Source organism: Plecotus auritus, assembly GCF_963455305.1.
Source record: "Plecotus auritus genome assembly, chromosome: X".
Taxonomy (NCBI): Eukaryota; Metazoa; Chordata; class Mammalia; order Chiroptera; family Vespertilionidae; genus Plecotus; species Plecotus auritus.
Window position 1 is genome coordinate 612,972 of NC_137784.1, and position 15,000 is coordinate 627,971.

At 53.1% G+C, this 15,000-nt stretch overlaps 2 protein-coding genes across 5 annotated transcripts in view; one reads left to right on the forward strand and one right to left on the reverse strand.

Moving 5' to 3' along the window:
* DHRSX (dehydrogenase/reductase X-linked) overlaps positions 1 to 15,000 on the reverse strand; it is a 259,390-nt gene that overhangs the window by 41,673 nt on the left and 202,717 nt on the right. The window lies entirely within an intron of this gene.
* The window catches only part of IL3RA (interleukin 3 receptor subunit alpha), a 26,657-nt gene that overhangs the window by 4,333 nt on the left and 7,324 nt on the right, over positions 1 to 15,000 (forward strand). For 3 of the 4 annotated variants that reach the window (XR_013959801.1, XM_080653374.1, XM_080653375.1), the window contains exons 2-8: positions 541 to 642; positions 4,551 to 4,684; positions 6,653 to 6,776; positions 9,346 to 9,478; positions 10,228 to 10,409; positions 11,958 to 12,073; positions 13,319 to 13,345. Coding sequence is in view for 3 of the 4 variants with exons in the window: in XM_080653374.1 (XP_080509500.1) it covers positions 576 to 642; positions 4,551 to 4,684; positions 6,653 to 6,776; positions 9,346 to 9,478; positions 10,228 to 10,409; positions 11,958 to 12,073; positions 13,319 to 13,345 (783 nt within the window). In the remaining variant the exon portion in view is untranslated. Of the gene's footprint in view, positions 1 to 540; positions 643 to 4,550; positions 4,685 to 6,652; positions 6,777 to 9,345; positions 9,479 to 10,227; positions 10,410 to 11,957; positions 12,074 to 13,318; positions 13,595 to 15,000 lie in introns of all 4 variants that reach the window. The other variant, XM_080653373.1, reaches the window with a different exon arrangement.

Sequence of the window (15,000 nt, forward strand, 5' to 3'; positions counted from 1 at the left end):
CAGCACAGTGATTAGACATTTATGTCGTTTGCAAATTGTTTCCCCCCTAATATTTCAAGTACCCACAATATTATGGACTACATTTCCTACTGGGGCGCTGAACACACAGTCCTATATAATAAAAGCCTAACATGCTACATGCACACACATGCATATAGACATGCACGCGTGTGCTCGCTGACACACGCACACACCTGCAAATTTGCACAGAGATGCTCAAGGCACATACACACACAAGGATGCACATGCACGCACACACCTGCAAACCCACAGGTGTACACAGGCAGGCAGACATGCACACATGGGTGTACACACGGTGCCCACACACACATGCCCACATAGATGTGGACACAGGCGGCCGTGTACGTGTGCGTGCGTGCGCAAACATGCACACACACGCCTGCACACACCTGTCTGCACGCGGAGCCTCCTCGCCTACAAGGAGCTGCCTGCTCTCCCAGCACCTGGCTCCCTGGGGAGCACGGGGCCCTCCCAGCCTCCCTCCTCCGTCCCCGCTGAAACCACACCCTCCTCTTGCAGGTCCACCCCTCGGACCCACCGGAACCGTCCGCTCCATGGCCTCGCTCTGGCTCGCCGCCCTGCTCCTGGCGCCCGTCTCTGCTCTGCTGCTCGGGGCCCGAGGTAGGCACCCCCCCTGGGCTGGGCAGGCGTTCGCTTCAAGGGGAAACTGAGCCAAAGCCTCGTAGGCTAAGTGTCCGGTCGTCCGGTCGGCCGGTCAACCAATCAGAGCGTAATATGCTAATTAATATGCTAATGATACGCTAAGGCCACTCAACCGCTCGCTGTGAAGCGCACTGACCACCAGGGGGCAGACGCTCCGACCGGTGGGTTCGCTTGCTGCTGGGGTCCGGCCGATCGGGACTGAGCGAGACGGGCCGGACACGCCCTGGAGCCCTCCCACGTCCCTCCCTGGCTGGCCAACCTCCCGCATCCCTCCCCGGCCCCGATCATGCACCAGTGGGGTTCCTCGGCCTGGCCTGAGCCCTCTTGCAATCCGGGACCCCTCGGGGGATGTCGGAGAGCCGGTTTCAGCCTGATCCCGCAGGCCAGGCCGAGGGACCCCACGGGTGCAGGAATTCGTGCACCGGGCCTCTAGTGTGGCTATAAGACATAATGGAGCCTGGCCGGTGTGGCTCAGTGGTTGAGCATCGACCTAGGAACCAGGAGGTCCCGGGTTCGATTCCCAGTCAGGGCACATGCCCGGGTTGTGGGCTCCATCCCCAGGAGGGGGCGTACAGGAGGCAGCCAATCCATGATTCTCTCTCCTCCTGGATGTTTCTCTCTCCCTCTCCCTTCCTCTCTGAAATCAATAAAAAATATATATATTGTTTTACAAAGAGATTATGGAGGGCTTCTGTGTCCCCCCCCCACCCTGTCCCCCAGTGGAACCAGAGTCGAGAACTGATCCTTTACCTTCCGCTGCCCCTGTCCCAGCCTCCAGAAATGTAGATGTGATGTATGTGAGACTACAGTCTTTTAAAAAATATATTTACTTAGGCCGAAACCGGTGTGGCTCAGTGGATAGAGCATCGGCCTGCGGACTGAAGGGTCCCGGGTTCGATTCCCGGTCAAGGGCACGTACCTTGGTGGCGGGCACATCCCCAGTGGGAGGTGTGCAGGAGGCAGCTGATTGATGTTTCTAACTCTCTATCTCTCTCTTCCTCTCTGTAAAAAATCAATAAAATATATTTTATATATCTTTATTGATGTCACAGAGGAAGGGAAAGGGAGAGAGAGAGAGAGAGAGAGAGAAACGTCCATGATGGGAGAGAATCATGGACCGGCTGCCTCCTGCACGCCCCCACCTGGGGATCGAGCCCACAACCCGGGCATGTGCCCTTGACCGGGAATCGAACCCTGACCTCCTGCTTCCTAGGTCGATGCTCAACCCCCGAGCCACACCGGCCGGGCCAGGCCTGATTTTTTTTTTTTTTTTTTTATCTTTGCAAACGGCTCTTTGGAACCCAAGGTGGATTGGAGGCCACATACAAAGGTCCTTTGGTCCCGTTTTAACATCCGAAAGTCTGAGGCCACGGACACTTCCAGCAATACCCCTGGGGTGGCTTCTGTGTTCTAAAGGGGGTCCATTCAGTCCTGGCCGGTGTGGCTCAGTGGGTAGAGCCTCGGCCTGTGGAACGAAGGGTCCGGGGTTCGATTCCTGGTCAAGGGCACGTACCTCGGTGGCAGGATCCTCCCCGACCCGGGTCCCTGGTCCCCCTGGTCGGGGCGCGTGCAGGAGGCCACCCCTCAATGTGTTTCTCTCCCATCGATGTTTCTCTCTGTCTCTCTCCCTCTCTCTCTCTAAAAAAAATCCATGCAAAAATGTCCTCGGGTGAGGATTTCGACGAGAATAAAAATAAATAAAGGGGCTCCGTGTATACCATTTTTCTTTTTTTTCCTTCTGAACACTTAGGGGGAAATTTTTTTTTTTTTAAATATATTTTATTGATTTTTTTACAGAGAGGAAGGGAGAGGGATAGAGAGCTAGAAACATCGGTGAGAGAGAAACATCCATCGGCTGCCTCCTGCACACCCCCCCACTGGGGATGTGCCCGCCACCAAGGTACATGCCCTTGACCGGAATCGAACCCGGGACCCTTCCGTCCGCAGGCCGACGCTCTATCCACTGAGCCACACCGGTTTCGGCTAGGGGGAAATTTTTGACGTCTGAGGCTCTTAGAATCAAGGGGTTTGTATTTTAACCCTGAAAGGGACCACCGCATCCGATCCGGGTTGATTGCATCAGCCGGGATGATGTCAGCTGAGATAAAAAAATAAAATAAAAAATAAAAATAACACAAAAAACCACCCTATTTCCTATTTCATAACATTCTGCCTGTGGTTTCTCCCCTCCAGGAGGACTGGACTGCAGGGGTGTTAGTCCTGTGGTGGGGAGGGTGTGGCATCGTTTCCTTCTTAATTACGTTCCTTGGGGTGAACTTGGTTAAATAGGATCACATAGGGGGTGACGCCTCTTGGTTCTTATTGCTGTTAATCCGCACCCGAGGGTATGGTTCCATGGATGTGGAGGGAGAGGGGGAGCGAGAGGGAGGGAGAGACAGAGAGATGTGTCGATGGGTGGCCTCCTGCACGCACCCCAGCCGGGGAGGAGCCTACAACCGAGGTACGTGCCCTTGACCGGGATTCGAACCCGGGACGCTTCAGTCCACAGAGCCACACCAGCCAGGATATATATCTATATATCTATATATCTATATATCTATATATCTATATATCTATATATCTATATATCTATATATCTATATATCTATATATCTATATATCTATATATCTATACATCTATATATCTATATATCTATATATCTATATATCTATATATCTATATCTATATATCTATATATCTATATATCTATATATCTATATATCTATACATCTATACATCTATATATCTATATATCTATATATCTATATATCTATATATCTATATCTATATATCTATATATCTATATATCTATATATCTATATATCTATACATCTATACATCTATATATCTATATATCTAGCCACTCCGTGTCGATCCTATAGAATAAAAGGCTCATATGCACATGGTCCCCTCGACCAGGAGTTCGACCAGCAGGCAGGCCGGCCAACCGCCCATGTACCCTCCCCCTGGCCAGGCTGGACGGACCCCACCCATGCACGAATTCATGCACCGGGCCTCTAATATACATACACACACACACACACACACACACACACACACACACACACATACACTGAGTGGCCAGATTATTATGCATTCAGATATCATCATCACCAGGCCACTCCGTGTGTGTATATATACCAGAGGCCCGGTGCACGAAATTTGTGCACTCATGGGAGGGTCCCTGGATGGCGAGAGGGTGCAGGCCAGGCCGAGGGACCCCACCGGTGCACCATCGGGGCCGGGGAGGGAGCAGGAGGTCGGCCAGCCGGGGAGGGACCGTGGGAGGGCTCCAGGGCGTGTCCGGCCCGTCTCGCTCAGTCCTGATCGGCCGAACCCCAGCAGCAAGCTAACCTACCGGTCGGAGCGTCTGCCCCCTGGTGGTCAGTGCACGTCATAGCGAGCGGTTGAGCATCCTTAGCATATCATTAGCATATGACGCTGTGATGGGTCGAACGGCCGACTGGACCACCAGACACTTAGCCTATGAGGCTTTTATTACGTAGGATATATATATATATTTTTTTTAAATATATTTTATTGATATTTCACAGAGAGGAAGGGAGAGGGATAGAGAGTTAGAAACATCGATGAGAGAGAAACATCCATCAGCTGCCTCCTGCACGCCCCCCACTGGGGATGTGCCCGCAACCAAGGTCCATGCCCTTGACCGGAATCGAACCCGGGACCCTTCCGTCCGCAGGCCGACGCTCTATCCACTGAGCCACCCGGTCAGGGCGTAGGATATATTTTTTAAAAAATAACTCACTTCCCCCAATATTGCCTACGTCGGTGGGAGAACGGAGTTTCCCGTCGAGGTGCGGGGGTAAGCGTCCCTGTCTCTCTCTCTCTCCTAACCCTGAAGGAATACACCTGTCGGATCGAAACCCGCCGATTAAGAACCTAAGGATGGATCCCGGGAGTCGGAGGCTGACCTGGGACCTCCACGGCAACGTGTCCGGCATCCAGTGCTTCGAAGATTCCAGTTTCAGCCGACGGGTAAACGCCGTCTCGCGTGGACGTGGCCCCCGACACGCTCCCAAGTCTCCTCTCGGCCTCAGAGCCAGCGAACCTGGAGGCTGTGGGTTGTGGGACGAGGCATTTAGGGGCACCAGGCTTAGGGTGGGGTGTCTAAAATAATGTCTAAGAGGGTCCCGCTCAGCCCGGCCCGTGTGGCTCAGTGGTTGAGCGTCAGCCGATGACCCAGGAGGTCGGGATCGATCCCCAGTGTGGGGCGGGCAGGAGGCAGCCGGTCCATGATTCTCTCGGCCTGGCCTGCGGGGATCAGGTCTAAACCGGCTCTCCGACGTCTCCCGAGGGATCCCGGATGGCGAGAGGGTGCAGGCCAGGCCGAGGGACCCCCACCGGTGCACGATCGGGGCCGGGGAGGGACTGTGGGAGGGCTCCGGGGCGTGTCCGGGCCGTCTCGCCCAGACCCCAGCAGCAAGCTAATCCACCAGTCAGAGCTTCTGCCCCCTGGTGGTCCGTGTGCATCATAGCGACTGGTCGACCGGTCGAACAAACGGTCAGACACTTAGGATATTAGGCATTTATTATACCAGTACTAGAGGCTCAGAGGGTGATTAAAACGTGCGTGGGAAGGGTCCCCGGGGCCTAGCCTGCTGTCAGGGCCATGTCCGCCACCCCACGAGGCCTCACTCGCTCTGCCGACGCTGCCAGCGCCCCAGGGGAGGGGTGGGGGCGGGCCCAAGAGGTGCTCCATGCACCTCCTGGGGACCAGCCGTTTGCTCGTTAAGCGTTACGGCCGCTGGCCTTCTATAATATAGATAGGGAGGATGTTTCTGTCTCTCTCCCTCTCCCTTCCCCGCTGAACTCAATCGACACGGATAAAAGAGAAATATGCAAATTGGCTGTACCTCCGCGACGCCCGCCAGCCAATCAGGAGTGGGTATGCAAATGAACCCAACCAAGATGGCGGGTTAATTTGCATAGCCTGCTATGTGGGGGGGCGTTGGGGGGATACAGGAGTGGCGCTTCTGCCGGGACCGAAGCCAGGGGAAGGAAGGCCTCTTCTTGCACGAATCTCTGTGCACCGGGCCTCTATCTTATCTAATAAAAGAGTGATATGCAAATTAACCGTCACTCCAACACACAAGATGGCCGCCCCCATGTGGTCACAGATGGCTGACCCCATGTGGACACAAGAAGGCCGCCACAAGATGGCCAGCAGGGGAGGGCAGTTGTGGGTGATCAGGCCAGCAGGGGACGTCAGTTGTGGGTGATCAGGCCTGCAGGGGAGGGCAGTTGGGGGGGGACCCAGGCCAGCAGGGGAGGGCAGTTGGGGGGGACCAGGCCTGCAGGGGAGGACAGTTGAGGGGGACCCAGACCTGCAGAAGAGGGCAGTTGGGGGGGACCAGGCCTGCAGGGGAGGGCAGTTGAGGGGGACCAGGCCTGCAGGGGAGGGCAGTTAGGGGAGACCCAGGCCTGCAGAAGTGGGCAGTTGGGGGATACCAGGCCTGCAGGGGAGAGCAGTTAGGGGTGCCCAGGCCTGCAGGGGAGAGCAGTTGTGGGTGACCAGGCCTGCAGGGGAGGGCAGTTAGGGGTGACCAGGCCTGCAGGGGAGGGCAGTTAGGGGTGACCAGGACTGCAGGGGAGGGCAGTTGGGAGGGACCAGGCCTGCAGGGGAGGGCAGTTAGGCATCAATCAGGCTGGCAGGGGAGTGGTTAGGGGGTGATCAGGCTGGCAGGCAGAAGCGGTTAGGGGCAATCAGGAAGGCAGGCAGGCGAGCGGTTGGGAGCCAGCAGTCCTGGATTGTGAGAGGGATGTCCCAGATTGGAGAGGGTGCAGGCTGGGCTGAGGGACACCCCCCCCACCAACTCGTGCACGAATTTCGTGCATCGGGCCTCTAGTGAAAATATAAAACACACCCCCACAAAAAAATGTTAAATATGATGCATATCAGGTTAAGTATGTTCTCTAAACAGTACCTCCCGACGTCTCTTTTAGGCCCAAAACAACCTTTTTTGCCAGTTCTATGTGCTCTCCAAATGCAAACCTTCGAACTACACCGTCCAGGTCACCCTGGTGGATGGCGAGCCGTATTCCACGTGGATTGAGTACCCTAAGCAAGGTGAGGGCTAAATGCTCTTTTTTGTTGTTGTTAGTTTATTTTCAATCATGAGTCAGTCTTCTGAACATCAAAAATCATTCCTCTGAGCCCGGGCCGGCCCGGCTGAGCGGTTGAGCGTCGACCTAGGAACCAGGAGGTCATGGGTTCGATTCCCGGTCAAGGGCACATGCCCGGGTGGCGGGCTCCATCCCCAGTGGGGGGCGTGCAGGAGGCAGCCGATCCATGATTCTCTCTCCTCGTGGATGTTTTTCTGTCTCCGTCACCCCCTCCTTTCTCTGAAATCAATAAAATATGTAATTTTTTTAAAGCATTTCTTTGAACTTGGATGGATCTGCAGGACGTAGGCTGAAAAAAAAAAAAGGAAAAAAGGGAGTCTGAGTGGTGGTTGGGAGGGGTCGGGGGCTGGAGGGAATAAAATAACATTATAGAAAGTGATGTGGGGGGAGTGTCCTCTCTCTCTCTCTCTCTCTCTCTCTCTCTCTCTCTCGATCCTCACCCAAGGAGTAAGAATATATTCCCCCATTGATATTTATTTTTCAATATATATTTTTATTGATTTCAGAGAGGAAGAGAGAGGGAGAGAGATAGAAACATCCATGAGGAGAGAGAATCATGGATCGGCTGCCTCCTGCACGCCCCCTACTGGGGACCCGAGAGTATTTTTTCATTCATTTTTAAAGTATTTTTTATTGATTTCAGAGAGGAAGAGAGAGGGAGAGAGATAGAAACATCCATGATGAGGGAGAATCATGGATCGGCCGCCTCCTGCACGCCCCCCACTGGGGATGGAGCCCACAACCCAGGCAGGTGCCCTTGACCTGGAATCGAACCCGGGACCCTTCCGTCCACAGGCCGACGCTCTACCCACTGAGCCAACCCAGCTAAGACTCCATCGACTTTTAAAGAGAGTGGATGGGCCCTGGCTGGTGTGGCTCAGTGGATAGTGCACCGGTCTGGGGAAACCAAATGGTCCCGGGTTCGATTCCCGGTCCAGGGCACATGCCTGGGTTGCAGGCTCCCTCCCCGGCCCGGGGCCCTGGTCAGGGTGCATGCAGGAGGCAACCCATCCATGTGTCTCTCTCACATCGATGTTTCTCTCTCTGTCTCTCTCTCCCTCCCTTCCCCTCTCTCTAAAATCAATGCAAAAACATCGGTCCCCGGGTGCGGACGCTCTATCCACTGAGCCCAATCAACTGAGGCGTTTATTATTATTATTATTATTATCATCATCATTATCATTATTATTATCATTATTATTATTTAAATCTTTACACAAGGAGTAGGAATATTTTTTTCCATTGATTCTACAGAGAGTGAAAGTGAATGGAGAGAGAGAGAGAGAGAGAGAGAGAGAGAGAGAGAGGAGAGAGAGAGAGAGAGACATTGATGTGAGAGAGGCACATGGTTTGCTGCCTCCTGCCTGCATGCACCCAGGGATCCATCTTGCAACCCAACCCAGGGATGGGCCCTTGACTGGGAATCGAACCTGCGACCCTTACGTGTGCAGGCTGATGCTCTAACCACTGAGCAATGGGGGCCAGGGCCAAAGAGACGTGTGTGTGTGTGTGCGCGCGTGTGTGTGCATGTGCGTGCGTGTGCACACGTGCGTGTGTGTGTGTGTGTGTGTGTGTGTGGTGTTTTGTTGTTGTTATTTGTATCTTCCTTACAATTCTGGTCATCTTCCTTGCATTATTATTATTTTTTTTTTTTGGTAATCTTCTTTGCATTTATTTTTTTTTTTTGTAATTTTTGCACTTTTCGTCTTTCTTCCTTGTATTTTTTTTTTAATTTCTCTTATTTTTTTTATGTTTTATTGATTTTTTACAGAGAGGAAGGGAGAGGGAGAGAGAATTAGAAACATCGATGATGAGAGAGAAACACCGATCAGCTGCCTCCTGCACGCCCCCACCTGGGGATGTGCCCGCCACCAAGGTCCATGCCCTTGACCGGAATCGAACCCGGGACCCTTCAGTCCGCAGGCCGACGCTCTATCCACTGAGCCACACTGGCCAGGGAATCCTTGTATTTTTTTTTCATTGGTTGGCTAACTCCCTTGCATTTTTTATAATTTTTGCTTTTTTTGGTTATCTTCCTTGTATTTTCTTGTGTAATTTATATATATATATATATATATATATATATATATATATATATATATATATATATATATTGGTATCTTTCTTGTATTATTTTTTGTAATTTTTGCATTTTTTGGCTTTCTTCGTTTTATTTTTTTGGTAATTTTTTCACTTTTTTTGTTTTCTTCCTTGAATGTTTTTCTAATTTTTGCATTTGTTTTTTGTTATCTCCCTTGCAGTTTTTTGTATTTTTTGCATTATTCGGCTCTCTCTCTCTTGCATTTTTAAATAGTTTTGTCTATATATATTCCTTGCATTTTTTGGAAATCTTTGCATTTCTCGGCTTTCTTCCTTGCATTTTTTTTTTTGCAATCTTTGCATTTTTTTTTCGGCTCTTTTCTTTGCTTTTGGGGAGAGGGAATCTTCTTTGCCCTTTTTTGGTCATTTTCTCTGCATTTTTTTTTTTTTTGCTCTCGTCTTTGTCAGTGTAGAAGGGGACCCGGGGGCCGCGGCAGACCACCTGGACTGCGAGGTTCATGACAAGGATTTCCTGACCTGCAGGTGGGCGGTGGGCAGGGAGGCCCCCAGCGACGTCCAATATTATTTCTACTTGGAGGACACCATGTAGGTTTGGCCTTTTGGGGTCTCCTGGGCGTGAATGGGATTTCCTGGGCGGGGCTTGGGTCCCCTGGGCGTGGCTAGAGTATCCTGGGCGGGGCTTGGGTCCCCTGGGCGGGGCTGGGTCTTCTGGGCGGGGCTCAAGTATCCTGGGCGTGGCTAGGGTCTTTCTGGGTGGGGCTGGGTTCTTATGGGCGGGTTTGGAGTCTCATGGGCAGGGCTTGGTATCAAGGGCGTGGCTAGGGTTTCCTGGGCGGGGCTAGCATTTGCTGGGCGTGGCTGGGTCTCCTGGGCAGGGCTAAGGTCTCCTGGGCGGAGCTAAGGACTTCTGGGCGTGGCTAAGGACTTCTGGGCGAGGCTAAGGACTTCTGGGTGGGGCTAGGGACTTATGGGCGTGGCTAAGGACTTCTGGGCGGGGCTAAGGACTTCTGGGCGGGGCTAAGGACTTCTGGGTGGGGCTAGGGCCTCAAGGGCGGGGCTAAGGTCTCCTGGGCGGGGCTAAGGTCTCCTGGGCGGGGCTAGAAACTTCTGGGTGGGGCTAGGGACTTCTGGGCGGGGCTAAGGTCTGCTGGACGGGGCTAAGGTCTCCTGGGCGGGGCTAAGGACTTCTGGGCGGGGCTAGGGACTTCTGGGCGGGGCTAAGATCTGCTGGGCGGGGCTAAGGACTTCTGGGCGGGGCTGTGGACTTCTGGGCGGGGCTGTGGTCTCCTGGGCGGGGCTCCACCATCATCCTTAACCACGCCCCCTCCGTGCAGCACGTCTCAGCGGTGGGAGTGTCCCCGGTACACCCCGAACGCGCAGGGCCAGCACACCCAGTGTCGGTTTGACAACGTCTCCGCCTTTTCCAACGAGGAACAGCACCGGTTCCTGGTGGTGGGCGCCAGCAACCGGTCCGCCATCCCCTGTACCGAGTCAGTCCGCTATTTATCCGAGATCGGTGAGTGAGGACCCGGGACCCTTCTCTTTTCCTAATAGATGCATTTATTATTATTATTATTATTATTATTATTAGATGCATTTTATTATTATTATTATTATTATTAGATGCATTTTATTATTATTATTATTAGATGCATTTTATTATTATTATTATATGCATTTTATTATTATTATTATTATTATTAGATGCATATTATTATTATTATTATTATTATGATGGATTTCGGAGGGGAACGGAGAGGGATGGAGAGAGAGAAACATCCATGATGAGAGAGGATCACGGATCGGCTGCCTCCGGCACGCCCCCTCCTGGGGATGTGCCCTGACCGGGAATCGAACCCGGGACCTCCTGGTTCCTAGGTCGATGCTCAACCGCTGAGCCACGTTCGCAGGCTTTTGAGAGTTATGTCTCGGGGTCGAATGGCAAGGGAATCCTTTTTTCTTGGATATGTATAACATCCTACATAAAACATACAAAATTTTCTACCTAAAAATTAGCTCCCTAGCCCTGGCTGGTTGGGCTCAGTGGATAGAGCATCGGCTCGAGGATGGACGGGGCCCGGGTTCGATTCCGGTCAAGGGCATGGACCTTGGTTGCGGGCACATCCCCAGTGGGAGGTGTGCAGGAGGCAGCTGATGGATGTTTCTCTCTCATCGGTGTTTCTAACTCTCTATCCCTCTCTCTTCCTCTCTGCAAAAAATCAATAAAATACATATTTAAAAAAAATAAAATAAAAATCAATGGAAAAATATCCCCAGGTGAGGATTAACAAAAAAAAATAAAAAATAAAAACTAGCCTGCTATATATCTTAAAATATATTTTATTGATTTTTCACAGAGAGGAAGGGAGAGGGATAGAGAGTTAGAAACATCGATGAGAGAGAAACATCCATCAGCTGCCTCCTGCACACCTCCTACTGGGGATGTGCCCGCAACCAAGGTACATGCCCTTGACCGGAATCGAACCCGGGACCCTTCAGTCTGCAGGCCGACGCTCTATCCGCTGAGCCACACCGGCCAGGGCTGTTTTCCTTTTTATTGAATTTATTGGGGGTCACACGAGTCATCAAAATTATACAGATTTTAGCCAGGCTGGTGTTTCTCAGGGGTTGAGCGTCGACCTAGGAACCAGGAGGTCAGGGTTCGATTCCCGGTCAAGGGCACATGCCCGGGTGGGGGGCTCGATCCCCAGTAGGGGGCGTGCAGGAGGCAGCCGATCCATGATTCTCTCTCCTCATTAATATTTCTCCCTCCCTTCCTCTCTGTAATCAATAGAAATATATTTTAAAAATAAATAAATAGTATACAGGTTTCAGGTGCACCATTCCACATACAACATTTTTAAAAAATATATTTTTATTGATTTCAGAGCGGAAGGGAGAGAAAAAGAGAGAGAGAGAGAGAGAGAGAGAAACTTCCATGATGAGAGAGAATCATGGATCGGCTGCCTCTTGCACGCCCCCTACTGGGCTGGGAAAAAATATATATATTTTTTTAGTTGTTTTACTGATCAGTGATTTTTTTTTTTTCTTTTTTCTCCCCCAGAGAAGTTCATGGCACCCAACCTAAGTGCCACGTGTAACAAGTCTCTCGCGCTCATGGAATGGAATATGTGGAGCCACTTCCACAAAAACCTTGACTATGAGCTTGAAATACAGCAGGTAAACGCCTGCCCCAGCATCTTCCTTCTGTGCTTTTAAAATATAGTTGTGCTCACAAGTGAATCTCACCTTGCCGATTGGTTGAAGAATATTCCTGGTTTCGGTGAAATAGCTTACTTACTAACGCTTGTTTACCTGAAGTTGAATGGAAACCTGCAAATTTTTAAATTAAAAAAATGTATAATATATATATATATATATATATATATATATATATATATATATATATATATATATATATTTGTACTAGAGGCCCAGTGCATGAAATTCGTGCACGGAGGGGGTGGGGGGTGTCCCTCAGCCCGGCCAGCACCCTCTCCAATCTGGGGCCCCTCAGGGGCTGTCTGACTGCCGGTTGGACATCCCTCTCGCAATCCAGGACCGCTGGCTCCAAACCTCTCACCTACCTGCCTGCCTGATCGCCCCTAACCAGCCTGCCTGCTGGCCTGCTCACCCCCAACTGCCCCCCCTTGCCGGCCTGATTGCCCCCAACGGCCCTCGCCTGCAGGCCTGCTCACCCCCAACTACCTCCCCCCGCCAGCTTGCTCGCCCCCAAACTGCCCTCCCCTTCAGGCCTGGTTGCCCCCAATTGCCCCCCACTGCCTCCTGCTCATCCCCAACTGCCCCTCCCTGCTGGCCTGCTCACCCCCTACTGCAGCCCCCCCCCGGCCTGATCGCCCCCAACTGCCCCCTGTGCCCCCTGCTCGCCCCAACTGCCCGCCCCTGCAGGTCTGGTCACCCCCAACTTCCCTCCCCTGCAGGTCTGGTCCCCCCCAACTGCCCTCTCCTGCAGGCCTGCTTGCCTCTAACTGCCCTCCCCTTCAGGCCTGGTCGCCCCTAACCATCTCTGCCTCAGCTTCTGCCACCTTAGCTTTGCCCGGAAGGACGTCCGGAAGATGTCCGGTCTAATTAGCATATTACCCTTTTATTAGGATAGATTCATTGATTTCAGGGAGGAAGGCAGAGAGAGAGAGAGAGAAATATCCATGAAGAGAGAGAATCATGGACCGGCTGCCTCCTGCACGCCCCCTCCTGGGGATCGAGCCCACAACCCGGGCCTGTGCCCTGGACCGGGAATCGAACCCTGACCTCCTGGTTCCTAGGTGGACGCTCAACCCCTGAGCCACGCCGGCCGACCCGGCACCACTCGATCGTTTTATTCTCTGTTCCTGTGAATGTCCAGCCGCTCGAACCCTCTCGAGGCCTCGCAGGGGCACCCACACACCCGTTGCTTGTGTCTTGCAGGGCGCCGACCCCCCATTCCTGCAGAAGGTAGGTGCGCCCCCTCGCGGTCCTGATCCTCCTTCCGTGCACGCCCCTTCCTGCCTGGACTCTCGCCCACGGGGGCCGCCGACCCTCCCGGAAATGTCCAGGGGGGAAGGCAGGAGAGCCGCCAGCTGTGCTGTCTGCCTGGAGCCACCCACAGAGGGGCACCCCCCCCACACCCCACCCCCATTCCCACAGCTGGGCCAGGCAGGGCGCTTGAGGAAAAGTCTCGGACCGTCAGCTCGAACCAGCAAAGTGCGTGATTCCACACTGAGACCCGGGCATTGGCCAAACATCCATTTGCTTTGACATCTCTCTCTCTTTCTCTCTCTCTCTCTCTCTCTCTCTCTCTCTCTCTCTCTCTCATTTCTCTCTCTATCTCTTTCTCTCTCTCATTCCCTCTCTCACTTCCTCATTCTCTCTTTCTCTATCACTTTCACTGTCATTTCTCTCTCTCTCTCTCTCTCTCTCTCTCTCTCTCTCTCTCTCTCATTCTTTCTCTTATTTTCCCACTAGAGGCACGGTACATGAAATTAGTGCACAGGTAGGGTCCCTAGGCCTGGCCGGCAATCAGGGCCAATCTGTGGGGCGACCGGCAGGCAATTGGGGTCCCCCCTGCTGGCATCCACCTTGACTGGCCTGGGGCCTGGGGCCTGGGGTCTGGGGGCAGCTCCTGCATTGAGCGTCTGCCCCCTGGTGGTCAGTGCACATCATAGCGACCGGTCGTTCTACCATTGGGTTGATTTGCATATTAGGTTTTTATTATATACTAGAGGCCCAGTGCACGAAATTCATGCACGGGGGTGGAGGGGGGGGGTCCTTCAGCCCGGCTTGCACCCTCTCCAATCCGGGACCCCTCGGGGGATGTCCGACTGCCAGTTTAGGCCCGATCCCTGGCAGTCAGACATCCCTCTCGCCATCCGGGACCACTGGCTCCTAACCGCTCACCCGCCTGCCAGCCTGAGCCCCCTAACCCAGTGGTCGGCAGACCGCGGCTCGCGAGCCACCTGCGGCTCTTTGGCCCCTTGAGTGTGGCTCTTCCACAAAATACCACGGCCTGGGCGAGTCTATTCTGAAGAAGTGGCGGTAGAAGAAGTTTAAGTTTAAAACATTTGGCTCTCCAAAGAAATTTCAATTATTGTACTGTTGATATTTGGCTCTGTTGACGAATGAGTTTGCCGACCACTGCCCTAACTGCTCACCTGCCTGCCAGCCTGATCCCCCTAACTGCTCTCCCCTGCCTGCCTGATCGCCCCTAACTGCTCTCCCCTGCCTGCCTGATCGCCCCTAACTGCTCTCCCCTGCCTGCCTGATCCCCCCTAACTGCCCTCCCCTGCCGGCCTGATCCCCCCTAACTGCTCTCCCCTGCTGGTCTGATCGCCCCTAACTGCTCTCCCCTGCCTGCCTGATCGCCCCTAACTGCTCTCCCCTGCTGGTCTGATCCCCCCCTAACTGCTCTTCCCTGCAGGTCTGATCGCCCCTAACTGCTCCCCCCTGATGGCCTGCTTGCCCCCTAACTGCTCTCCCCTGCCTGCCTGATCCCCCCTAACTGCTCTCCCCTGCCGGCCTGATCGCCCCTAACTGCTCTCCCCTGCTGGCCTGCTTGCCCCTAACTGCTCTCCCCTGCTGGCCTGATCGCCCCTAACTGCTCTCCCCTGCTG